General features: G+C 42.7%; 1 protein-coding gene and 1 long non-coding RNA gene across 3 annotated transcripts in view; one reads left to right on the top strand and one right to left on the bottom strand.

Annotated features, from left to right (window-relative positions):
- FOXK2 (forkhead box K2) overlaps positions 1-4,762 on the bottom strand; it is a 45,547-nt gene extending 40,785 nt beyond the window's left edge. The window contains exon 1 of one of the 2 annotated variants that reach the window (XM_048489730.1): positions 4,232-4,762. In XM_048489730.1, the coding sequence (XP_048345687.1) occupies positions 4,232-4,638 (407 nt within the window). In that variant the 5' untranslated portion in view covers positions 4,639-4,762. The remainder of the gene's footprint in view (positions 1-4,231) is intronic. The other variant, XM_048489729.1, reaches the window with a different exon arrangement.
- An 11,889-nt stretch (positions 4,763-16,651) lies between these two features.
- LOC125429876 lies at positions 16,652-18,176 on the top strand. Its single transcript, XR_007244059.1, has 2 exons — positions 16,652-16,790; positions 17,361-18,176. It is a non-coding gene; the product is annotated as an uncharacterized LOC125429876 (long non-coding RNA).
- The last annotated feature ends 9,457 nt before the right edge of the window (positions 18,177-27,633 follow it).

Raw genomic sequence — 27,633 nt, 5'->3', positions numbered from 1 at the left:
TATGGTTCTTTGGGGTCCCGTTCCTCAGGAGCAGCATTTTGAAAAAGTTGTACATATCAGGAGGAAATTTTCCCATTCATGGAAATGTTCTGGTGGAGTTCAAGTTATTGTTATTTGCCCCTGAAAGAAGTAGACCAAATTTCTCAAATACTTAACACACTCTTTTTGGCAAGCATGTCAAAAGTCCAGTCCATATTCATCCAGTGCAATTTTAGCACACACTACTGTTAAATATATATTTAAAGTACTAATATCCAACATTCTCATTTAAGAACTCATCTGACAACTTATAACAATAAACAGCAATATAAAGTTAACCACTAAATCCAGCATAAAAATTACAGTTTCCAACCCAACAGAATAAAAACCAAACTACAACTACAAAGAAATATATAAGTAAAACCTTTCATAAGTGCCCACAGTCACCCAAAAGACATATAATGTATGAAGAAGAGTAGCTCTGATTCTATGTCACAGCCAAACTCACAGGATTCTTGCTTTTGTCCAAGTGTGTCACAAAACAGACAAATTAAAACAAGGCTTCAAATTAATTAATTAAACCAAAATTATAAAGAGCAAGTATAACGCCAGAAACTCAAGCCCACCAACCCTACTGTAACAATACAACCAATGCATAATTCTTACAATTTCTCAACACTTAACATATTTAACAGTACCCCATCCAGTCCTACATGATGAAAGAAATATCATATAGTCTGAAAATCCACAAGAAAAACATTGAGATGTTTTGGGTTTGATGCTATAAACCAGGGGTGTCCAACTCTGGTGGTTCAGATGATCATTAACGACAATTCCCATCAGCCCCTGCTGATGGGAATTGTAGTCCATGAACATCTGAAGTGCCAGAGTTGGATACCTCCGCTGTAAACTGTAAAAGCGATACGCTTATGGAAGCAGATCTTCCCAGCTTTCCTTCTCCTGTAACAGCACCATGAATGCTGACTCCCACTAATGCTGGAGATCAGGGGAACCTTGTGAACATTATTAATGCTACATAACAGGAAGGCTGAAATGAGAAGAGGGAACATGGCAAGACTGCCCCACTCCCACTCATGTGGCTCTGTAAACCTTGCTCCACCAAACTCCCCACAGTAGCAGAACAGGGAGATGGGGATATTTACTCTTTTTAAAATGGATGAAACAGGTTATTTATCTGTTTTTTCTACACTAAGAGGGATTAAAGATATACCATTAAACTGCTCACAGCCACAGCTACAGAATTCTATTAGTTTTTTAACAGAGGCACAACTTAACATTTTTAAACTGTTCTTGGACAGCACATACAACTGAAAGCAAACATTTTCACAGAGGCTCCTTAGTGACACTGAGACAATCACTAGATCAATTTAAGTCTATTCACTTCAGTTATCAGACTGTAAACTAAAACGATAACAGAATGAGATAAGATAGCTATCACACTGAACTGTAACTAAGAACAATAGTGCACATTTTACATAATTTATGCAAATAAAATACACACTTATTATAGACTTCTTTCCAAGCATGTATTACTGCTACAAATTATTAAGTTATCTTACATCATTTAAAAAGGATAGAAAATAACTATTATTGAGAAAATATGATCAGATTTTTTTAAATTTCTCAAAACACCAGGCTATAGAGTTCAATTTTCATGATTTCAAAAGGTCAACTGTTGTGTTTATGTAACACATCAAAGAATATATATGCATATCTATACATTTACATTTGATTTTTTTTTTGGAATTAAATCTTGTTTAGGCAACTATGTCTCCCTTCATATCACTTCCCACTATAAGGATTTGATTCTACAATCTGAAGTATGCATCACACTAACAGAAAATGAAAACTGATTTTAACACAATAGTCAATGATAAAGTTATATATACTATTTTTGCAAGCTGTTAAAGCCATTAGAAATTGTTCAGTCCAAATGGAACCCGGGCAAATGACTCACATTTAAATAGGACTTTTTACAAGTCTAAGTAAACACTACTGATGAAATCCTGGCAAAGATCCTGCCTGACTTCAGTAGGGTGGAATTTCACGCCAGGTCCCTAGGTAAGCAGATCTCAAGCTTACCTAAGCACTCATTCTGGAATTAAACAAACAAGATTAAGATCACTCATTATTTACAACATTCAAGGAGGCTATCCAGAACTCCATATTAAATTTTTTTGCATGTCTGTTACTGTTTTGCTGGCTATCTTCAGTTCAGTAGTAGCAGAGAAAAACTGGCAAATGTGGCTTTGAAAGCAAAAAGGCTCAACAATACAGTAGCAAATTCCATACTAATGGAGATCTTCAGAATTAATTCCACTTTAAGTGCATACCGACTTAAAAGTGGAAGATTTAGGCGACCATTCTAATAAGACTTAACTGGAACACCTATTAAAACCAGTAAGCTGAGTTTCCAAATAAATGTGTTTTGGATGTATTGAGTAGGTAAACATTTAAACAAACCAGTTGTAATTTCAAAAGAATTACAAGTAAATTATTATCTTTCCCATGAAGATACCTATTTCAGCTCAACACTGATATGATTATAAGCTATTGCCAGGGGTAGGGAACCTGCGGCTCTCCAGATGTTCAGGAACTACAATTCCCATCAGCCTGCATGGCCAATTGGCCATGCAGGAAGGACTGATGGAATTGTAGTTCTGAATGTTCTAACTATCTAACTCTTGTAAAATAAATTTCAATGCAGACAACATATACTATTTGTTTCCAACCATACTGCAGCACCACAAGTGTGGTATGTTGGAACCTGTAAAAACACACCTACATCTTGAAGCCAAAAAGTTTCACTTTTAAGACGACAGCTTGAATTTTTTTTTTCCTAGAAGGTAAGCATTGAAATAACTGTAAATGAGTCAGGCTATAAACTTCTTGGGGCAAAGAACTGTCCAAACACATGTGCATAAACATGTACATTGATGACACTGTATAAACAATGTGGTAATCACAGGGCAACATACTTGAATCAAATGTTAGCAGACTTCTCCTATATCCCCAAAAGATTACTTATATTTACATAAAACATTTATATATTTTTTCTCTAAGCTACCTTAATGGATTCTTTCCAGAAGAGTATCAAAATAAGGCTTATTAGTTTCCCCTCACAACTACAGTTCACTTTCCCCTCACAACTACAGTTCACTTTCACTATCAGAAATCAAGAGGTATGCAAAGTGGATAAAATGTTGTTTCGAATTTAAAAATGAAGATGTCACCTTATTATCTCTCAAGATTATTTTGATTTTCTTTTCTATTAAATACATAAAGTATGAAATAAAACACACTGTTAGAAAATGCATACTTTTCTGAAATCACTTTCAATTTCAAATACATAAATCAGTTAAACAAGGTAAAAGGTTCAGTTTCTTTTTTCTTGTAATAATTGTCACTGACAACAGTGCATATGGAAGTTAAACTTGTAGAGGTCAAACAAGCCGCTCATCTGTATTGGCAATATTGTGCGACAGACACCATAAAGCTATCCTACATTAAAGTATCTGGAATAGGAGCTTAACTCAGACCTTTAAAATATCAGTAAGAGCTGTGAGTAATTAAAGAGACAGGTCTTTGACAGCGTTATTGACAGGGTAGTGCACCAGACTTTCCACATCAACACACACCTTAAGAACAGTACATTTCTCATGCATCCCTCACTTCTGAAAATTAAACACAGAAGAACGTTTTAGCCACGAGACACTCCTTATCAGGCCATGAGACGCTCTGTTCAAAACTCAAGACAGGAATCTGTAGCGCCTCGTTTTCTCTGGAAGACCTCAGGCCTGCTGCACCACCAGAGAAATATAAGTCGGCAGATAACAAATGTGTGCCATGCGTAACCCGAGGCGGCTCTGGCCCGAGCCCGATGACTGACAACGGGAATTGCAGCATTTAGAAGCTCTCGAGCGAGCCATCACGAGCCACTTCCACGTTGTGTGCAGAGACCGGGGGGGGGGGGGGCTGGAGAAGGGGAGGGGGCAGCCACGAGGAAGGCCTGGCCTGGAGGTGGCAGCCGCAGAGGGACGCCCTGCAAGCCTCCTGAATGCAAACTGAAGGCGTCGCGTCCTCCTCCACTGGGAACCCTGCAAAGCCTGCGCCCCCTCTCACGCCCCCGACTGACACGGGGGGGGGGGGGGGGCAGAAGCAGGAAGCCGGTCGAGGAGCGCGTGTCTTCTCCCCCCACCCCCGACAGTCCCTCCCTTCGTCTTCCACTCACACTCGGGGCAGCTGCAGCGGCGGCGCCCCCCGGCGCTGGAACACCCCATCCACGAAGACGCCGTTCTTGCCCAGACAGCGCAAATAAAAGTCGCCGCCGCCGCCAGACGAAGGAGTAGCAGCGGCGGCAGCGGCGTCAGGCTGGGCCTGGGCCCCGGTGCCGTCGCCGGGGGTGGCTGAGGCGGGGCCGGTGCTGTTGTTACAGGCGGCGGCCGGGGCCTGGGCGGGCGGGGCAGTGAAAATCTCGAGGTGCCGGCGGGAAATGAAGCTGGAGTGGCCCATGCTCACGTCCACCGAGCCCTGCGACGAGTTGCGGCCGATGGTCACCGAGCGCTTCTTCATGAGGTATTCGAACTCACGCCCCTCCAGCCGGGCCACGGCCGCCGCCGCTGCCGTCCCCGCCGCCATCTTGGCCGAGACAGCGCGCGGGACCGAGCGGCCCTCAGACCCTCCGCGCGCGCGCGCACCCCCCGCCTCCCCACACCGCCGGCCCGGCCCCAGACGCCGACAGACCCAGCGGCCCAGCGCACCGCGCAACCCACGCTCACGCAGCTCTCACATCCGCTAGACGGACGGGTAAATCGGCCAATAGGCGCGTGGCACGCCCATAGAGTTACTCTGCACCCGCCAACCACGAGCGTGGCCCGGACCATCGTAAGTCAACAAGATAGATTGTACCGCACAAGAGCGAGACAGGCGACCGGGCGGCGGTAGGACTAGGGCTGGAATTTCCAAACAAGGTGGAACGGGTTCTACAGAGTCTGCAGCACTGACAAGCAGCTAGATCCGACGCTATTTACACATTTTGCCGGGTGCGTCTTGTGTCAGGAACTGCCTCCAAAGGTGTAAACTTCTTTACAGGCGATTAGGACAACCCTGTAGTGTGCATAGTCCCAAATACATATATAGCAGCGTGGAGGCCAACTTACCGTTTCCCCGAATGTAAGATCTACCCCGAAAATAAGCCCTAGCATGATTTTTTGGGATTTTTGGAGGATGCTTGAAATATCAGCCCTACTTCAAAAATAAGCCCTAGTTACAGATTCGGGAGTTTATTATCCTCACTACACATATTAAAAAGGAGGTAACTCTTCCTATTTGCTCTTTGAGGTGCAGTTTCTCGTGTTTGTTTAAGTAGTAGTAATCTAGTGTGCATCAACGGCAGGAATCAGTTTTATGTACATCAGACTAAAGGAACACACATGGTCACGTTCCCCAGGCTTTAACAATATAGTGTTATATATATAGTGTTATATAGTGAACAATATAGTGTTATATAGTGAAGAGGCCATGAGAATACCTTTCATCGTGGAATACTGTGGAAACCAAAAGAAATAATTAGAATTATGTGTGTCTCATCCTAAAAACTCTTGTCTTCTGTGGACAGACCAAGTCAATCAGTTTCTAGCTTACTTGACCAATTCTGCATCATGGACTACAGTGACACCTGTTCAAAGAACTTGCTTAGGATCAGAGGCTAGTACTTGTAATCTGTTATTTAGTTCAAAATATATCCTTGATAAAGTTTAGGCAATTGAAAAAGAAATAGTAATCAGAAAAGATATACAGATTATGTGTTCAGATTTGTGGTACTATATGGCACTATTTACTATGGTAAATGATTCATTTCAAAACTGAATAAAGATAATTTGTCAATAAATCTTTTCATGTTTCTTTTCATGTTCCAGTATGTCATGTGTTCATTTTATTATGTTTTCAGGCAGTTCCTAAGAGCTGAGGTAACCACATAAACAGGACACAAAAGAACACACCTAGGCGGGGGACAATCAATAAGTGTTGTTGTAATGAGCAAAGTTACCAAATTAGCTTGTATGGGAGAGACGTATTAGCTCATACTTCGAGGGCCTTAATGTATGTGGGCCTCTCAACACAGACAGAAACATTAAAACCTCAGTGGCAAAGAATATAGAGTGGCTTTAAAAATAATTAGCTACTTCCAGAAGTTACTATTCACAGCACTACATTACTATTTGAATTATGTAAATTATCTAACACTTTATATTGAAAAACCATGTTAAAGCTTTTAAAATATATTAATTTGATAAGTTTATTTATAGCAGGGGTCCCCAAACTTTTTAAACAGGGGGCCAGTTCACTGTCCCTCAGACTGTTGGAGGGCCGGACTAAAAAAAACTATGAACAAATTCCTATGCACAAATGATTGTAAAATGTTTGATTTCACCTTTCAGCCTTTCTGTCATGGTCTATTTTTAGAACAGTGACCAAAGTATGTCAAGTACAGGGTGGGCTCCAAATATTGTTGGGGAGGCTATTGAATACCTTCCCCTGTAAAAAAAAAAAAACAGAACTTTCCCAATGAAGCATTCCATCTAACCCAGGATCAGGTATCTTCCTGGGTTCTTTCCTCCCTAGCAGCCAGCGAGCGATTCGCCAGCCTGGCTGATGCCAATGGGAGTGAAGCGGAACAGAAAGCCTGAGAGCAACACATGTAGTAGCCGAGAGGGAAGGGCGGAGCAGGCATTGCCACATGTAAGGTTTCCAACTCTGGGTCAGAAAATGCATGGAGATTTGGGGGTGCCATCCTGTAACTGCAATCAACAGCCGTTGGGGCCAGTTCCTCCTCTCCCTCGAGCCCCCACTGCACATGAATGGAGCCATCGCTGCCATGCCTGGCGGGCCGGATAAATGCCTTCAGAGGGCCACATTTGGCCCCCGGGCCGTAGTTTGGGGACCCCTGATTTATAGCCCACTTGTCTCACTGCTAGTCAAGGCTGATTTCAGAGTAATGAAAGAGCAAGAAAAAATGCAATCATGCAACAGAAGACATCCAATAAGCAATGCAATAGGACTAGAAATACAGAATTTTGTGACAATGAAAACAGCAAATTGCCCAGTACAATGCAGAATGTGGGATTGTGAAGTATAAATCAATGTAGTAATAGCCAGATGATAATTACGATAATGAATTATTCCAACAATAAACATTGCAGTGGAGTATAGGCCTAATTCCATATGGAGGTGTCCTGCTAGACTGTTCCATTGTACATACAAAAAGCACACACTGGCTCTGTCCAAATATAAGAGGAGGAGGAAAAAGGAGCAGTGGCCTTGGGTGGTGGACTTTGAAAGATGGAAGCCACCTCCACCAGCGCCCCTGTTTCCACCCTCCACCACCACTTCTCCACCTCTTTTAACGCACTCCAGAGTCAGATTAGCAAAAGTTCCTTCCCTTTTTGTTTTTACTGGTAAATTAAAAAACCATATATGCCTAATAACGCTTTGCTAGAATTCAGAAAACCCTGCTGGGCACAACCAGCTTGCTATGGTGCATTTTAAGATGCTTGGAGAACATGGAAGGAAAGACTGTTAGCTGTTTGGAGCAGAGGCAGTGAGCAGAATTTGAAGCATGGTGACCTCTTTTGAGCTGCTACTGAATATGCCTAAGTCTCAAGCAACAATTAGTGACCTGATTATTTTTGACAGAAAAAATACTAAACACCGGTATGGTCAAGGTGTGATCAGGAAAAGCATACTAGGGGGAAGGGAAACAGTGCCAGCTTATCTACGACAACCTATTTGTAGCACATACACTGCAACCCAGATGCATTAGTGCTTATGAAGTGCTTGTGTACTGCTTCAGGAAGACCTTGAACACAGCTGAGTCTCCGGCTTTGTACGAACTGCACTGAGGCTCATTAATGTGCCCTTGTTCAGTCCAGAGGCCTTCTGGGAAATATTTTTGGATAATGCTAGCGTGGAAAACAAATCCTGTGAGTCTCACAAAGTAGTGAGGGAAAACCAATAATTGCCTAGCTGTTGTTGTTGCGCAACATCAAGGCTTCTCTACCAGGTTGAAATTGTTGTCACATGTGCCCAGGTTGCAATAACATTTTGTCAATGGGCAATTCTCAAACATACACATACCCAAGTGTCTGTGAGTGCAATGTGATAGTGTGAATTTCACAGGTAACTGTTAGAGCTGAAGGGCAACTCTTCTATTGTTTAAAATGGAAGGAAATTAAGTATAGTTCCAAGAAGACTGCCTCTTTTTGTGTTTGAAAGGGATACTGTGCTGATGCTGAACAGAGTAGCATGAGTGTAGTATTTGTAATATGCATACTTTTAAAAATAACTTGGAAAGACCCTTATTGATAGTAGTCCAGTATCTACAATGAACTGTTAGGCCAGGACAAGCACACAATGATAGTTATCAATCACAAACTACAATCAATCATTTGTGTGATTCAGAAATTAAATTGTTGCTCTGCATCTGCCCACAAACCTTCTGAAATAACTACTTGAACAAGACTAAGTGAAAAAGCTCAAGTCTGTATTATCATTAATGGTTCAATTCACAGGTCACGTATAGATATGCAAAATCATGTGTTTCTTTGGAACTAGAAGTTTTAGTGTTTTGTAGTTTGTTCCCATTTTATTGGAGCAGAAATGGCACAGTGGTTAAGAGCAGGTGTACTCTAATCTGGAGGAACCAGGTTTGATTCCCTGCTCTGCTGCTTGAGCTGTGGAGGCTTATCTGGGGAATTCAGATTAGCCTGTGTACTCCAGCACACACCAGTTGGGTGACCTTGGGCTAGTCACGATTCTTCTGAGCTCTTTCAGCCCCACCTATCTCACAGGGTGTTTGTTGTGAGGGGGGAAGAGAAAGGAGTTTGTAAGCACCTTTGAGTCCCCTTACAGAAGAGAAAGGGGAGATATAAATCCAACTTGTCTTCTTCATTAGGCAGAAGGTATTCAAAATACTATTGAATATGTCATTTTTTTGCTATAATATCATTTTAAAATATTTGAGACTGCATAGTTTATAACTTTGTATACATGTATGTTGAAATAAATTGGAAAATCTTAGTTTAACACTCAAAATGTACTGACATTTTATTATTTCATAAGATAAAATGGATCGTGTGTAGTGTACTGTCTTATGTGTCTACAGAGAACTGGCAAGCTTCTTCCCTACCCCAACTACTATATTAATTCCAATCCAGTAGTATGAAAAATTCCTTTCCTGGAATTATGTCCAACACAAATGTCTGCATTTGGTTTACAAACCATGCTACCCATAGTGCTTTGGGCATCAAGCTGATTATGGAGGTTGCAACGTGCGGCGCGATAATCTCTGATTAACTAAATTATGTAGCCTTGGTGCTTGGAATAATATACGATGAAACAACTTCAGAGTACAATCTCCATTGATTGCAGTTACATCTGCGCAAAAAAAAGCCCTTTTCCTGAGAACAATTAACAGACCTTTCCGCTGCAGCAAGACATGTGCTTTCTAGATGACATCATCCTCCTCAGTGTCTGGCCAGTGACCTAGGCAGAGTGTGTTTGTAAATACAGAAGAGGCCCTTGGGGGTGGGGCAGGCAGAACAATTGGTACTGAAGCATAAGGCAGTGAAATCGATGAACTGCTGCCTGCAATCCCTTCAGAGGCTGTTTCAGAGGCTAAATTAGACTTTGCAAGTTGGTGATTGTTTCAAAGCAAGAGATCACGTGATACAACTGAGCCAAGGACAGCTTAAAGAACAGTCTCAGTTTGAAATCTAAGCAATTTAAAATAATCGACCAAAGTAACCAAAGGCACTATTATTAATGTGGAAATTGCTATATAGGTTCCAAAATGTAAACTGGAATTACAAAGGAAGAAACTTAAAAGAAGTGTGTCTTTACTTAATTTTCGAAGGTGTTGCAAGGAATAGCAGTTAACATTCCTGTCTGAAACACTGAACCTTCTGAAAGATTTCTGTCCATAATTGCCATCCAAACACTTAGATTTCATATGAGGGTTTTTAAAGAAAACTTCAAATTGTTAACTGGAACAATAGCTGAGCCTTCTAGTTTCCATAACTAAATGATAACTGAAGTCAGCAATATTATGCGGAAAATACTGCATTTCCTTATTTTTTGCATTTGATTGATATGAATCTTCTCTTTATTCATAAAAAGAAGCCATTTCCATTTCTATTACCTAATTTCCAGAACTTTGGCAGGTATTTTTCTATTTCTATTTGTTTGTCTTGAACAACAAGTCACTTTTCTACATTATTGGAAGGACATGTACATATTCTGTTTATTTAAATGTTGGATACTGTAGTAAAATCTCTACACCTTCTTACTGCAATGGTCTGGCTTGGCCCTTTCGGACTAAGTGCCTTCCAAAGAGCAGGAAGTCTAGAATTCAGTTGTAAATCAATTTTCTTGTATTCTGGGTCAATTGACTTAGAAACCTGGTACAAGGACATTTTAAATGGCTTTTTTTATTTTTGTTATGTGGCACCCTAACAGCAGAAGGGCAGAAAAGATAGCAACCTAAGAATCATATTTCAGATTGACCAGCTCCCTGCTGTGTTGCTGTCAAAGATGGGTGTTCTTGGTCATTTGCGAGGCCAGACAAAAAAGTATTCTCCATCTTTCACACAGAACTGGACAGACACCCTTGTTATGGTACTGGTTTAGAGCTCTGAAGGCCCACAGCCTCAGTAGGAAGAAATATCAACTGATTGATGCAAGCAGAGCTTGACAAGATAAATAAAAGCACCCATCAGACAGAATTTCAAAGTTTTTTGTTATGCCCTGCCATATGTAAAATACATTCATGGAGATGGACATTAAGCAAGGTGTACAGTAGATGATGGTTAAAATGAAAGGAAATTAAAAGCAGTACGAGTCTTGTCTTTCAGTGCTATCTTAAGCCAAGATACACTCTGCTACATTAATTGAAATCAATGGGCTTAGAAAGAGGCAACTGTGTTTAGCATGTACTGCACCTAGGATGGTTAAAGAATAATTGTAGCTCAGTAATTATTTTGGAAATTCAGTCCATTGGCACCACTCAAACATCCTGTTGATAATGTGTGTGTGTGTTTATTTTAAGAATGCTATTAAAATTATTATTCATGGCTGAGGAAAAGATGGAATAACTGAGGCCCTTTCCGCACGGGGCCAAAAACAGCAGCCCAGGAACGGAAAAACACCGGTCACTGGGCAGCCATTCACAGTGCTGTCCTGTGCGGCCCCAAGCGGTGTGAAGGCATCTCTTTCCACCTCCCTTCCCGAGGGACCGTTTTGGAAAGCACCGCCTTCCCATCGGCGTGGTGCGCACTGCGCCGAAGTCGCCACTTTCCTGTCCCCCCCACTCACCTCGTCCTCCAGCTTCAGTCTGGAGGGCTGCTGAGACCCGCCCACGCTGCCCTCCAAGCCCTGGAGATCGGAGGGCAGCATGGGCAGGTCCCTGCAGCCCTCCAGACCGACGCTGGAGGACTAGGTGAGTGGGGAGGACGCAGAAGCTGTGCGGAGCCGCCTCTTCTGTGCTGGCCTCTGCGGGGGCCGCTCGCACACTCCCGTGCAAACGGCCCCCTCCCCTCCACCAGCATATTTTCTGCCGGTGGAGCAGCACCCTTTCCGCTGTGCGGAAAGGACCTAAGTCTGGTAAACTATTGCAATCAATGTTGTGCCCATTAAAATGCATGACATGCAATTATGATTATTTCAATGTTAAATGCTGTGATAGAAGCACATTTACATACAGTAAATGAATGAAGTAAATAAATGTGTGCTTGCTTTAGGAAGTGGGGAGGTTTCTGACACCCAGGGGAAGACATCTGGGGAGGGAATAGTTGTGTTCCCAGATTCAATGACTGGGTGAAGGAGACAGTGTAGGGGGCAGACTCAGTGGCTGATTACACACAGAGTCTTTGATGCATAGTGGAGGCCAGTGTTCTTGTACAGACGTATTTTCTGGAATCCCACTTTCACTTTCCACCTGTTGTCCCTCGATGTATCAAATCATCTAAATTACATTGATTTAATGTCTGAGGCTCATGAGAAGTTGTTCATATCAGCTTTAATTAACATATGGATATCACAATAGGCAGTGGTGGGATCCAAAATTTTTAGGAACAGGTTCCCATGGTGGTGGGATTCAAACTGTGGCGTAGCGCCAATGGGGCTGGGCTGGGCACAATGGGGGGGCGGCCGGGCATTCCGGGGTCGGGGCATTCCTGGGCGGGGCTGTGGCAAGGACGCAGCTGCTGCGCCGGTCCTTGGGCGGGAAACGAATGCACGCAGGCGCAGGCTGCCACGCACGCCGGTGCACCTCCTGCCAGACTGCTTCAAGTTCTGCGCGCTACTGCTGAGAGGAGGGGCTTAACTAAGGCCAAAATCACGTGGCAAAATCACCCATTAGTAACCCCCTCTTGGCACACACAAATAATCAGTAACCTACTCTTGGGAACCTGTGAGAACCTGCCGGATCCCACCTCTGACAATAGGTCTCCAGAAAGTTTGTGTATAATTTATCCTAACCTAGTGTATTGGATGCTTTGTTGTATTGTTGCTTATGAAACGAACATACTGTATGTAGAATTATTTATGCCTAATAAAGGTTTACTGTACTGTACTGTACTTTCCACCTGTTCTGCAGCAAGTGAATCCACTTATAGCACAATATAAATCTTGCTTCACCACCAGATCAAGACAGATTTGCCAGTAGGCACGACTTTGCCCTGGACTTCTTCTCTCGACCCATGGCCAGCCTTCCAACTCCACTGCAGCGCTTTACATGCCTCCCCCCTCCCCCCATGCTGTTGGCTCTTTCCTGCTTCCCTAAGAGATTGATATCTCATATGTATAGCGAGGGGGAGAACCCCACCTCACTTCTGTCTAATGTCTGTGTTCAGTCTCTCTTCCACCAGCACAGCCTCAGCACAGCACAACCTCAGTTGCCCTGGAGTTTTACCCTTTGCCACCCTCTCCATGCTGCCTGCTTCTTCCTGCTTCTCTAAAGTACACATATTGAGAGATCAAGAGATTGATCTTTCCAAACACAGTAACAACAGAGGGGGCTTTTGCAAGGAACATTACAAGCAGGCATCTTTTTTACTCTACCCCACCTTCCCTGCTTTGCTGGGAGGGCTTTAAAAACTTTATTTCAGGCAAGACTCTGCTTTAAAACAAGTCTCTCCTTTTCTCTTGCGATAGTGGCAGAGAAACACACACACAGAGAGAGAGAGAGAGAGAGAGAGAGAGTACAGAGGGAAAGGGAGTGGGGGACATAATATCAGCTCTGTGCCTTTGGGGCTGTTGAGGGGCAAAGTTAAGAGAAGCAGACGCACAGCAGAATTCAGCAGATGAACTGCACTCAGCCCCACCTACCTCACAAGGTGTCTGTTATGGGGAAAGCAAGGGAAAGGAGTTTGTAAGCTGCCTTGAATCCCCTTACAGGAAAGAACGGGGGCTATAAATCCAAACTCTTCTTCTTCTTAAGTTTCCTTTGTACTAATATTTTACAGCTTCTAAAAAACAAATCCACTGAGTTCCTGATCATAGTGTGGTCTCCACGGATGTAATAAAATGTAAGTGTATATTTAAGTATCACACATGTTTTGCCACAGCTGCTCGTTCAAGTCAGTTTCTCTCAAAATCTTTCAGTCTGCTCACTCCCACCAGCTGTATTCAGCTGGGGGGGGGGGCATAACACAGCACCAATATTTGTTCAGAGATCTTCACACATACCATAAACAGAAAATTAGCATGCCCGTTAAAAGATCACACTGGAGCTCTTCTCCCTGACATCTAATTTTCTACATGTAGAAGGATTTATTTGTTTTATTTTATTTATTTACTTTATTCATACTCCACTTTCCTCCCCAGTGGACCCCAAAGCAGCTAATGTCATTCTCTGTTCCTCCATTTTATCCTTACAACAAACCTGTGAGGTAGGTTAAGCCAAGCGTATGTGACTGGCCCCAAAGGCTTGCCCCACTAAGCTTCTCTAGCGGAATGGAGATTTGAACCTGAGTCTCTCAGATCCTGCTCCTACTCTCTTAACCACTTCACAACACTGGTTTGCTGTGTTCGTTGTTTCTTTTTGAATTCGAAAGTATGTTCCATTTTGAATCTGAGAATGATACAGTGAGGGTTGCCACTGCCAGCAATAAGTTGGGAAATGGTGGTTGTGTTAATGCTGCTGTGTTTTTAAGGTTTCAATATCACATGTATATTTTGTTTTATTTATTATGTACTGTAGTTATGCACTGTTTGTACACCGCCCAGAGCCCTTAGGGGGTGGGCGGATTATTAAGTTGATTGATTGATTGAATGAATGAATGAATGAATGAATGAATGAATGAATGAATGAATGAATGAATGAATACCTGGAGATTTGGGGTGGGGTGGGGTGGTGCCTGAGGATGGTGGGGTTTGGGAAGAGGAGGGACTTTACTGGCGTATAACACCATAAGGTCCACCTTCCAAAGTGGCTATTTTCTCCAGGTAAATTGATCTCTGTCACCTGGAGATCAGTTGTAGCAGCGGGAGATATGTCATGGACTGGCTGGGTCCAGAAGTTACCAAAGACTCCTCCTATGAAGAGTCAGCCAGTGGCCCTGGCTCCTGTTTATTATTATTATTATTATTTGTTTAATTTAATATACTGCACTATCCCCGAAGGGCTCAGGGCGGTGAACAACATAAAATCATACATAAAATCATCACAAAATTAATAATCATAAATACAATTAAAACAACAGTTGATACCTAACATAGCGTCCCACGAACCTTTGTTTAAACCCTCCCCAGAAATTTACAGCCAGTGGCAAAAGTGATACAGGAAGAAGCAGCCTCCATGGGTCCACACTCGAACCCAGAACCAGTAACCAGCAAAGTAATCCCTCAGTCCTCCAGCTCTAAGCTGAATGCAGAAAGCCAGATGCCAGTCAGCTCACCTTCCTCGTCACAACATCTCAGGAACAGCATAGGAGGCAGACACGCAGGACAGGAGATGAAATACTCGCCTGGCAACCCAGCACAAGCCCAACATAGATAGTGAGGATGAGTGTTTGCAGGAGCAGGTCTAAGGCAGCAGGCAGGTACAAGCAGTGGTGGGATCCAAAAATTTTAATAACAGGTTCCAATGGTGGTGGGATTCAAACAGTGGCGGCAGCACACACACGCACCTCCAGTCCCTATTGGGCAGGGAAGTTGCTTTAGTAACCCCTTCTCGGCACTCAGAAAAAATTAGTAACCACTTCTCTAGAACTGGTTGGATCCCACCTCCTGGAACATGGCATTACAGGCCCTCTGAGTGATGTGGTGTTTATAAGCAACTGGAAAGAGTGTAGCTGTGTGGAAGCATTGTGTTGAACTGCTACTGTCCTTGAGAATCTTGTGCTGAATTGGCTCTCTTGACCACAGCCTGACTCTCCTGGATTACACTGGGACTTGCCACTGTGAGTTTAGGAACTTTTGGCGCTTGACCTTTGGGACTGAACTTTGACAACTGGACTATGTGTATACTGGGGAAACATGGCAGGGTCTCCAGCTACAACTGGGAGGTCAGCAACCCTAGATACAGTCTAGAACTAGGTTTAAAAAAATTAACCCTCAAAAGGTAAATTAGATGCATGAGGAATCACATAAGACATCTCAATTGGTTATGCCATGAAAACCATATACATTTTGGCTTCTAGGGCTTTTGTTAGTGGTCACAATACAGGGTATGCACATGTGTACAGTTAACCAATGACTGTTCATCATTGGGTCTCCAATATAGATAAAAGTAAAATCAGGCCTGAATGCATCTTAGAGTTCCCACTGATACAACCATGCTGCTATTGACGACATCTTCCACTGTGTGGTTGTATGTCAACCACAAAAATTGTGCTACTGGTTGACTGTACGTGCACTTGGTGGTTTTTATAGTGCAACCAAATGAGTTGTCTTGTATGATTTCTTGTATGTATTTAATTTACTTTCTGTTAAACTGCATTTGCACTAAATAATACATATATTTGTAACGTTATTTTTAATTATTGTGGCTCAACCTTCTACATTCATAACCTTAATCACTGACCAAGCCAATCATTCTTTGTAAAAATGTTATTTGAATTTCCATCAGTCCTTGGATGCTCAACTTCCCCTTAAGTTGTCTAGCAGGCAGAAAAACACTTCCTTAGCTCTTTGGCAACCAGGGGAGAAAATTCCTACACAGCTAATTCTGCAGTGGAAGATGGGAGTGCTGATAAAAGCAGAGCTGCCTAGTGACTGTGCCAGGGAGGCAGGTACAGGTAGTTTTTGTTGGAATAAGCGACTTCTGCATGCCTGGACACTGGGGGGTGCTGTGTATCTCACTCTAACTGTGATGTTGCCTCTCTTGTTTGCCCTCCTTGTCTGGGCCAGGAGACCGCCCACTAACTTCCTTTCTTCCCCATGCTAGCCTTCACTTCTGCTCTAGCCTTTGACCCGAGCGCATGGTCAATGGCAGCCTGCTCAGTGGGGCCTTTCCCACTGCAGCATCCTCTCACCTCCACACACGTGATGGTGCGTTAGTTGTGCCCACTTGTCATAGGGAAAGTAATCTCTTTAGATAGGGTTCTTTCTATCTACCTTTTCTTGGAACAAAGTTGTGAACTGAAGATGATTGAATAAATGTAAGTTTTACCTTTTACATTTATGTCTCTGGAGAAGTTTCTACAAACTGCATTCACACACACTACTGGGCACATCCATGACTCTAAACGAAATCTAACAGTTTTAGCCCAAGTGACCCTTCTTGCTGAATGGTAAGTATTCAGGAAGGTAGATAATATGGCACTTGTTGTTTGACTCCCTTACAAGCGCACCAGAAGAACTCTGTAAGACCTAAAAGGATAAGTATTGTAATTATTTCTTCCCAAAAAAGATGGCAATTAATTCCCTGTAGTTCAGACATCAGGTTTCAACAGCCTAAAATTGGTTGCCTGCTTGGGAAAGCTGCAGTTTATAAATAATCTGACCAAAACATGATATAGTCTCTGCAAAGTAGAGGGGGGCTTCTAGAAAACTAGTAACTAAAAATTGCTATGACAATAGCCATGGAGGCTTCAGAAGGTATGAATTTGGTTGACAATAAGTTATGTGTAGTGAATTAATATTTTTATTTCACTTCTTATTTAAAGAGTGGGAAAGGAATCGTTATGGCATTCAATCAACTGACCATCAAAAGACACGTCTTTTTAATATATCTTCTTCTCATATACTGATGTTGCAGGAGACATTAAGGAGTATTTGTACACTTCTTACAATACGTGGATACAGTTTTCAACACAGGGGGGAAAGTTGAATCCTCTATACTATTTTTTGTTTCTCTACAGGAGGTTTTTCTGTAGGAGATAGTGAAGGAGAACGACTGGGCTAAAGTTGCATAGTGAGCACTATTGCTGAGAATGAACTTGAACCCCTGTCTCCAAGGTGATGGTCCAGCACTCTAACTCACTGGCATTTATTCTGAAGCTTGCAGAGAACTATGATTGCAGTTACCATCAACCAACAAAGCCACATTTACTTCCATCCAACAAGGAAAAGAAAGGGGGAAATGGCGAGGAAATAATTGTGCAGTTGTTTTATCCCTAACAAATTGTTTTTACGGTTCTAATAAAAATATGACTCTTATGAAACTGTAACATCTTTCCGTAGGTCTTCAGCACTTACTTGGCTTTTGTTAATCTGAGTTAGTAGTTAGTTTTTCTAATAGAGCTATTTTTCCAACGTATTTGTGCAATATACTAATTATAATATTTGTTATAGGTTTTAAGTGCTGACATAGAATTGATTGTGCTACTAATTAAATATTATTAAAGGTTAGTGTGCCAGGATGTTAGTTATCTCTAGTGCTAATTTAAAGAAAATGTTTTGTTAGTCTTATCAGATATCATATTACTACTATTTATGGGACATTATTACAAAACTAGTGCTCCTCTACTGTGAACTCCGACTAGCTTTAAGTCAAATGATATTTTGTCTGCAGTGTTCTATGTGATGCCTTAAATGTAGATCATGGAGACTGAAGCTGGAAAGAGTTCCTGCATGGAACAAAGATAATTCCATCCATCTTCACAGTTGTAGCCTTAGATGTTGCCATATTGGCAAACAACAAACCAAGAATAAAGTCATGAATGGAAAATGGAAAACTTATGCAACCTGCTGTCCATCAATTGTCATCTGCTTTACCCTCCTGCCATTGTCCTTCCTGGCATAGAGCATCCTTCCCAGTGTGCTACCCAATGTTTTGCTAGGGGGGAAAAGGAGAAGAGCACAGAATGTGGTGCTGTTTCTTTTTAGATGGGAATGATGAGTGGCAAAGGTGGGACATGTGCATTTGTGGTGCCTGCATCATTGCAGCTACCTCTGACACATCACTAAAAACTTAATTAATAATCAATAAGACATGTCACCAAACAGAAGCTTTCTAATGATCACACATGCCTATAGGTTGTAAATAAATACAGAGAGATGAAGGCCTAAAAAAAGGTAAAGTTTCCCCTTCAGTCCTGGGGTACTACTGCAAGCAATGATTTTATAGGCAAGCCGCTTTTGTGGGGTAGTTTGCCATTGCTTTCCCCAGCTATTCTTTACCCCTAGCTATGAGCTAGGTACTCATTTACCGACCAAGAAATGGATGGATGGCGGAGTTGACTATGAGCCAGCTGCCAGAATATCTAACCCACAGGCCTAAGTGTTCACAATAAACCTGGGACAGTGCCAACCTGCATTGCCATAGTATGTCTATGACAAAGCAGGCAACTAAAACAAATTCCTTGTATGATAATTCCAGATAGGTAGCCATGTTAGTCTGTAGCAGCAAAGCAAAACAGGAGTCCAGTAGCATCTTGGTGACCAGCATTAGCTACTGTGGTCATCGTTTCCCCACTTTTAAAATGACGTCGATACTCACCGGTTTCGTTTGCTCCAGGACCTTTTTAACGTTGGGTCATGTTCCCCACCGCAGCTTCCGCCCCTTCGTCCAATGAGCACGGCAGCAGCCAGGCAGGACTCCCCACGATCCACTCAGGGGATTTCCTGATTGGCTGCTGCATTGTGCAGCGGTGGGAATTAAAAAAAAAATTTCAACTGGACAAATCAACATCCTGACGAACCCACAACTATTTGCGGACACATCTATGCTTATGTGCACTAAAAACAGCGTGCAGACATGGATCCCTTGTGTTAAAAATAAAAAAATTTAAACCAGTTGCGTGTGCATTGCGCACGCCCTGCCATGCCCTGATTGGATGGGAGGGTCCACATCACTAAGCAGTGGGAAAATGTAAGCTTTCCCACTGCCCCGCGCTCTGCGCGGGGTCATCCAAAAGGCGCTGTTCTGAACAGCGCCAGAAATGACGCGCGCTGAGGGGGCGTGAGAGTGGCAGAGTCGGGGCGGCTGCGTTGTTGCTGCCCCTGTAGTGAGGAGTGCCGCTGGACCCCGCGTTACTTGGCGAGAGTAGCGCACAACTAATGGTGAGTGGGGAAACGGCCTGTGAATCAGAGTTCATTTCCTCAGATGTGTAAAGTGTGAAGTTATTTCTTAGATTTAAAAAAATACATCGTGTTATATAACATAATAATTAATCACCTCACTTGCATTGTCATATATCAGTTATGTTGAACATATGAAGCTGCCTTATGCTGAATCAGACAATTGGTCTATCAAGTTCAGTACTGTACCCTCTGCCTGGCAATAGGACTCCAGGGTCTCAGGCAGAGGTCTTTTGCAATGTACCCTTTGACCCTTTAAAGTGGAGATGCCAGGAACTGAACCTGCATGCGAAGCAGATGCTCTGCCCTTCATACAAATAACACAAATCCTTGTTGTGACATAATTCTCAATCTTTAGAGATTCTGATGGGATTTCTTGGACAGCAGGCCACAGAGAGCAGTTTCATAATCAAAACCTTAAGAAGAAGAAGAGTTTGGATTTATATCCCCCCTTTCTCTCCTGTAGGAGACTCAAAGGGGCTTACAATCTCCTTTCCCTTCCCCCCTCACAACAAACACCCTATGAGGTAGGTGGGGCTGAGAGAGCTCAGAAGAACTGTGACTAGCCCAAGGTCACCAAGCTGGCATGTGTTGGAGTGCACAGGATAGTCTGAATTCCCCAGATAAGCCTCCACAGCTGAAGCGGCAAAGCGGGGAATCAAACCCGGCTCCTCCAGATTAAGAGCAAACTTTGTCACTTGGGAGGTGATGTAGCAAAACAGCTAAATAAATTAGCTATCCAAACCTTCCTTTTGCTACAGCCTCACAACATGACCACCATGACCCTCCAACAGGGGAATAATAATTCTAACTAAAGAGTTGTTGCAAAGATTTCAACAAGATTGTGGGCATAATGCTTTAAACACTGAAGGCTGTATAAAACACTAGGATTATTATTGCTTTAGATAAAGTTACTGACACGAATGTATCCTTGATAAATTTATTCCTACCAGAGGTTTATTTCATGTGGTACTGTACCTCATTGTAAACAGCTGTAAACAGCATGTAATCAGTTGTGTATACCATTAAAGTGGTTTCTCTCCTGTAGCTTAAAATGCAGCATGTGAGAACTTTACAGTCCATGAGAAAGTTTTCAGGGAAAAAAATGCCACTATGCATAATTGCTGCTTGCAGTAATGGTCAGGAATGCCCTTTGATATCTCAATTTGGTGAGATGACTGGACCTCTGTCAAATTCAGTTTTAGTAACTGTCAATCAAGCCCTTATAATCTCAAATATGAGCTATTACAATATGCTGTATTGTGGAGATGCCTGTTCTGAAACACTCAATAAATCTTGGTGATGCTAGTATCTATTTGTGGACCATCACAGCAAACTCTACATCTTGTGTCCATCACTATTGTACTAGCAGATCCATCCCACCCCTGGCTATGCCAGGTTCTGCACACCAGAAACATGCAAGCCACAGCTGAGTTGGGGACTATACCTCTTTTGGCATAAAGCATTCTACCACCGTGATTTATCAACTGATGATAGCCTATAAACCTAAAGCTTTGTTGTATGTGACTACGTTGTACCTATGTGGGGTGGGATAACATGCTACTTTCCTGATATACTGCTACTAATCATAAGCTCTATTTATATCATCAACAACCAAGATGACAATGGAGTCAAATAAAGAGTCCCTGACTACTGCAGTTCATTTACTTTGGACTATGGGTTTCCCCCTTACACAAACTTGGAAAGAACTAAGGTGTTGTGGCCATAAATCATGATGCAGCCATAAAAGCAGTGCCAAATCCTAATCTTTCTTCTCAGGTGATGTCAAAATTGGTATGTTGAACTGGGAATTAGAAATTAAAACAAAATGAGCATACATCCATTTCAGCATCACTGCTAATAGAGAGATGCCTTTAGGCAGCCACTTGATGGCAGCATTACTATTTTTACCAATCACTTGCAGACTTGTACAAAAAGTGGCTATACCTGTACCAGAACTTGCACTTTTCCATATCCACAGCTCATTCCTGGACACTGGATAGAAAACATGCTACCAACAACTCTTTGGTGGTATTGTGTGCTGTTTCTTTTGTTCAATACTTAGCAGTGGCTGTGGCTCAGACATACAACTCGTACAGTATTTACTCCAATACAAGGCAAGATTTATTTATTTATTACCAGATATTACATCATAAAGGTGGAGGTCATCATCTTTCAGTCACATCCAAATTATAATTACGTCCAGTAATTTTTAAAAAATCTATAACATATTTTTAGGGGGTCATCTTCCATTCACCTTCCTTTCAAGTAAATACGGTATTTTCTGTTAAAAGGACCCAAACTTGATCCCTGGCATTTCCAGATAAAACTGGTGTTATTGGGAAATACCTCTTTCTTCTGGAAGCAGCAAGTACTGAGTTACATAAACCAGTGATCTGAGTCATTACAAGGCAGGATCATATGGAGCTTAAACACTGTATATGGTGGAAAGACAGGTTACTATCTTCTTTTAAATTAATAATAATAATAATAATAATAATAATAATAATAATAATAATAATAATAATAATAATAATAATAATAATAATAATAATTTATCCAAGAATTACAATATAAGAACAGCTAAGAACTGGTGGGAACATTGTCCAGAGAAAGTAATGGAAAATGAGAAGGTCAAGATCCTGTGGGTCTTTCGAATCCAAACGGACAAAGTGTTGAAACACAATACACCAGACATCACCATGATCGAGGACAAGAAAGTGACCATAATCGACATAGCAGTTCCCGGTGACAGCAGGGTCATTGAAAAAGAACACGAGAAGGTCACTAGATACTGTGATTTGAAAATCGAGCTTCAGCGTCTATGGCACAAACCACCTGAGGTCATCCCAGTGGTAATCGGCATGCTGGGCGCCATCCCAAAAACACTAGGGCAGCACTTGAAACATCTTCGAATTGACAAAGTTAACATCTGTCAAATTCAGAAGGCAGCCTGGTTGGGATCCGCACGAATACTACGCTGATACATTACAACTTCCTAGGCCTCTGGGTGAGGCTCGAATTGTAATGAAGGCCAACAACCAGCGAAAGATCTGGCAGCTGTGAAATCTACAACAACAACAACAACAACAATAATCATCATCATCATCTGTGGCCTATGATGGCCAAGCATTTGTTTTGTAGAACTTGTGTTTGTTGGCATTCCTACATACCATGCTTACTGCCTTGCCTCTCCTTCGTGGTGGCCACTTGAGAATTCAGCGGGACTTACTGTTACTGAAGCATGCACAAACAACACAGGCACAATTCAGTGGGACTTACTGTTACTGAAGCATGCACAAACAACACAGGTACAAACAAGACATCGCCTTAAACAGACAGGCTTTTAGAAAGTGCTAGCAAGGAAAAAACAGTGTTCATACAGTGTGATGACCATTCAGCCTCCACTTTGTTGGCATAGCTCTTTACACCTGTGACTGGACTTCTTGCCTTGCCAATTCAAGAAGCTTGGTAAGCTTTAATGTTGCCAACCAAAAGAACCACTAATCACGCCAGCTTTCAACTTGATCCATTTACAGTGGTGACCCCCTCACTCATTTCTATTGTCTTCAACTCTTATTCTCCTTTATTTGGAAAGTCATCTGCTGTTGAAAGCTCTTTCTAGACATACCTTCTCCCCTTCTCACTGCTCAAGCTTCTTCTGCCCCAACCAGAAGACTTGCTTCTGACTTTACCTCTCCTACCTCTCTCCCAACAAAAATATATACTTTATCCCTAATTCTGTCCGTTCTCCACAATAAGAGTTTGTTCTCCCCATTCCATGCTCAGTTTGGACCTTGACCTGGATCCTAAGGGTGTAGCTCGCTGCCCCCAATCCTCCACATTCTTTCCCTTTCAGAAGAACTTGAATCACTGCCTAAATTCCTGCTTGGATCCTTGACTAAATGATCCCTCAAGGAACTCCAAGCTTCTGTTTGGACCATTGGACTCTGAATGCTCGTAAATCACCCCATGTAGCACCCTCATACCGGAAAAGATAGATGACATTGCCATCTATTCTCCTTGCTACCCTTCCCTTCTTTCTTTTTTTCTCTAAGGATCACCTTGCAAATGTGGGCACTGGGACTGAATATACGTACTTCAGTCATTGTAGTATGTTGTGCTATAATGTATGTACTACTGCTTGTTGGAAGTGGAGGTCTTTACGCTGTCTCCTGCCTTGATGGACTGACTTTAACTGTCGGTCAGCGGAGGGTAGGTCAAGCCAATACTTCTAATAAGAGGTAGACTGGTCTTCCCAGTGGCTAAGATTCTTGTGTCTGCATAGCTACAGAGATCACTCATCAGGGAACAAAAAAGGAAAACTATATGTTGCCATAATTGGCAAGACCAGCTGAGTACAACAATGTACTTTTGTGGCTGAAAAGGCACCCAGGATCAGAATCTGCAGAGCAAACATCCTGGGTCAACCTTCAGCAAATGGCAGCAGGAAGAATTCCTCCAGTTGCCAAGCTGAGAGTGAAACTGACCAGACAGCAAAACTGTCCAGTGGGGAAAATAAGATGTCTCCTAAGCTCTGCATTCCGCACAGCCAGGCAGGAGGTGTCTTGTAGGCAGCTTAAGGAGAAAAGGTGCACTTTGAAGTTTTCTCCAAAAAAGACTCCTTCAACTAAAATAAGGCATCCCAAGAACATCTCGGGAAGAAAGCTGTGCGGAATACCTTCCCTGGAAGTCTTTTTTTAAGCATCCCTGGGACAATTTATTTAGGCTGTGTGGAACGGACTATTGCTTCTGTTCGGAAACATTGTCTTGATTGCTGAGTGACCCTTTTTGTAGGGCTAATGGCCCAGAATGATTGGCTGATGATTTATAAAGAGCTAATTGTTAGATGATGGTCACCTGATAGCTGTGTTTAAGTGCCCAGGGAGTTGAAGAAAGTCATCCACCAGCTGAACAGAAGGGGCTGTGATTGGCTTCTAGGAGAAACTTGTTCTACCATGGGAAGTGGGGAATTTACTTAGCTAGCCCAGTGTCAAGCCACTAGATATTTCCATATTGATTTGCCAGAACAACCAGGGCTCCATTTTCCTGCCACCAAAGGTCTCTTTTTAACATTCATATACTGTTATGAGTCTTTTGCCTGGACCTAATAAAAGGTATTATGGATATTATATTATGAGTTTTTAAAATGTTGTTTTTGGAGCCACATGGCTGCTAGTAACTTATTTCAGCAGATTAAGCATTGGAAATATTCTTGCCTGGTAACCTGCGAGCCAGACCCTGAATTTCTGTTTCTTAAAGAACACTTTTTTTCAAATGAAGAATTGTTTCTACTCTCAAGTCACTTGTTAGAGCAGGAGTACACCACTCAAACGGTTCTGTGAACCATAATGCAACTTGACTGAAACTAAGCAGGCTTCCCTGTGACAAGGCTTGACTCCATCTTGTCATGGTTTCTGGCTTCATTATTTATTTGTTTGTTTGTTTGTTTGTTTGTTTGTTTGTTTGTTTGTTTGTTTATTGATTGATTGATTGATTGATTGATTGATTGATTATTTGGACTTTTATACCGCCCCATCCCCAAGGGGCTCTGGGCGGTGTACAACATTAAAAACGCAGTTAAAATACAACTAGTTTAAACAATTAAAGCAGCAATAATAATAGGAGGCGTCCAGTGAACCCCATTTTGCTTTTATAAAATCCTCCCCAGGAGGGAGAGACAGCGAGTCCCATTAGCTGGAGAAAGGCCCAGATGTCAGGAGCCAACAGGGAGGGGGGGCACCTTCAGCGGCTGGTCCCTCCAAAGGCCCGGCGGAACAACTCCGTCTTACAGGCCCTGCGGAACTCACTAAGATCCTGCAGGGCCCGGACAGCTGGGAGGAAGAGTGTTCCACCAGGCCGGGGCTAGAGCCGTAAAGGCCCTGGCCCGCTTGGAGGCCAGCCGCATAATTGAGGGGCCAGGGACCACTAACAGATTGGCTCTCCGCTACCGAATGCTGGAGAGGCTGTGGAAGGGACATGGTGCGGGGTGATCTGCGGTCCCCTGGCGGTATGAGGGTCCCAGGCCGCGCAAGGCCTTATGATCTATGTAACTTGGAGGGGAAGGGTCAGAGTGCTAGCTGAACATTTAACTGTTTTTTGGGGGGACAGGGGGTAAAAATGCCACTATTCTCTGGGCTGAGAGATGGTTCTGATCCACTCCCCCAGTCAAAAATCCTCCATTACCACTCAATAGCTTGTATTTTTCTAGAGGAAGCTGGTGTTATGATCCCTGCTCCTCTCAAAAAAAGTTAAAACAGGAACTAACTCCACTGAGAGGTACTGATTTCTTCTTAAAAACTGTGCCTCTCCACAGAGCTAAAGTGTTGCAATCTCCATAGCAATTTCAGAGTCCCAGCTGACTGCAGTGCAGAGGTCCTGACTCCTGAAGTCTTATGCGGAAATCCCTTCCTGTGAGATACACAGCCTATTTCTCACTGCAGCTGGTTGGGATGTTAAAACTGCAAGAGCAACTGCATTGTTCCAGTGCTACAGGGTAGCCCTGTTCATGTTGCAGTGAACGCACAAATCTCCTGCATATTTCTATTTGTAATGAAGAGCCAGCATACAATCATATTACGAATGAAACCAGGGACCAGTACCTGGATAAATGTGGAGTTTGTATCACATGTTCCACTGTACTTACATGAACTGTAACATGAGAATTACTCAGCCCACTTTAAGAGAACAAGCAAGTCTACGCTGCAGACTTGTATGTGTAATAACTGTAATTTATAACCAGAACTGTTGTCGGATGGGGGAGGCAAAATATAGGTTCCAGGACCATGGGTCACATCCACTATAGTCTGCATGTGGCCCTGCAGGCCATATATTGTGTATCCCAATATTAGAGTAATTCAAGTGACCTGCCTTCTCTGTGTAACTTGGTAACTGTAAGCCCAGTTAGGGTTCTTATGGTGTGAAATACCACCATAACACCAACTTCTGAAAAAGAAACATTCAAGTGTACTTCTACAAACAGTCAGCATATAGTTGAGCAATAACTCCCCCAGGCATGTTGTATGTTATCATTCTGTTTAGTTAACTGTCTTTGTGGGCCTGATTCAGCAGAAAGGCAGGATACAAATGTTGTAAATAACTAAACATCTGAGCAAAGGACTCAATGTGATAATAATAAATACATGCTTTTGCTCTCAATCTAAAATTTACCCCCTATGATGGTAAGAAGCAGGAAGAATGATCTTAAAGTGTCCAGATTCCTTGTTCAGGCCATGCTCATGTATTTACCTCTTTCTGCCATCTGGCTGGCCTGTCCCTTGAGGTCTGTTTCACCTTAACCCCCCATCCCCTGGAAACCCCAAATCTTTCCCCCAAACAACTACGCCTTTAAAAAGATTGTCTGGGAAGAAAGTCACCAGCCTGATCCTAGAACAGTGATGGCGAACCTATGGCATGGGTGCCAGAGGTGGCACTCGGAGCCCTCTCTGTGGGCACGCGCAATCAGAGTGCCCCCCCCCCCATCTAGGCTGGCCTGGGCCACTGGGCTCGATTATTAGCACTAAACCTAAGACCTAGTTTTGGGGAAGCAGTGTAGGTAACCCTGCTAAGCACTGTTAAACCCCACTGATTTTCATGCGAAGAACTAAAGCGGGATCCTTTACCTGAGAGTAAGCTCGGTTGCTGGCAATGGGGCTTGATTCTTAGTAAACCCTCCTAGGGTCGTGATTCACCCATTGGAAGAGTTGTACCATTGGAAGAGTTGCACCAAGCTTACTCCCGAGTAACGCACACCTCGGAGCCAACCATTTTTTCTAAACGAAAACCTTAGTATTCAGGTTGAATTGCCGGGTTGGCACTTTGAGATAAATAAGTGGGTTTTTGGTTGCAGTTTGGGCACTCGGTCTCGAAAAGGTTTGCCATCACTGTCCTAGAATGTTCCTCCAATCCTCACTAAATGGATGCTGCTCAGCCCCTAGAACAGGTCTATGATTGTAATGAGATTTTCATGTAACACCACAGAAATATCTGTTAGCTAGGGTGCCAGCTGTGGTAAGGAAATATCTGGAATTTCTTTGGGTGGAGCCTGAGGAAGGCAGGTTTTGGAAAGCGGAGGGATATCAGGGGATATAATGCCATAGATCCCACTCTCCA

The sequence above is a fragment of the Sphaerodactylus townsendi genome, linkage group LG03 (genome assembly GCF_021028975.2).
Source record: "Sphaerodactylus townsendi isolate TG3544 linkage group LG03, MPM_Stown_v2.3, whole genome shotgun sequence".
NCBI lineage: Eukaryota > Metazoa > Chordata > Lepidosauria > Squamata > Sphaerodactylidae > Sphaerodactylus > Sphaerodactylus townsendi.
This window is presented reverse-complemented; position numbering and strand designations above follow the sequence as displayed.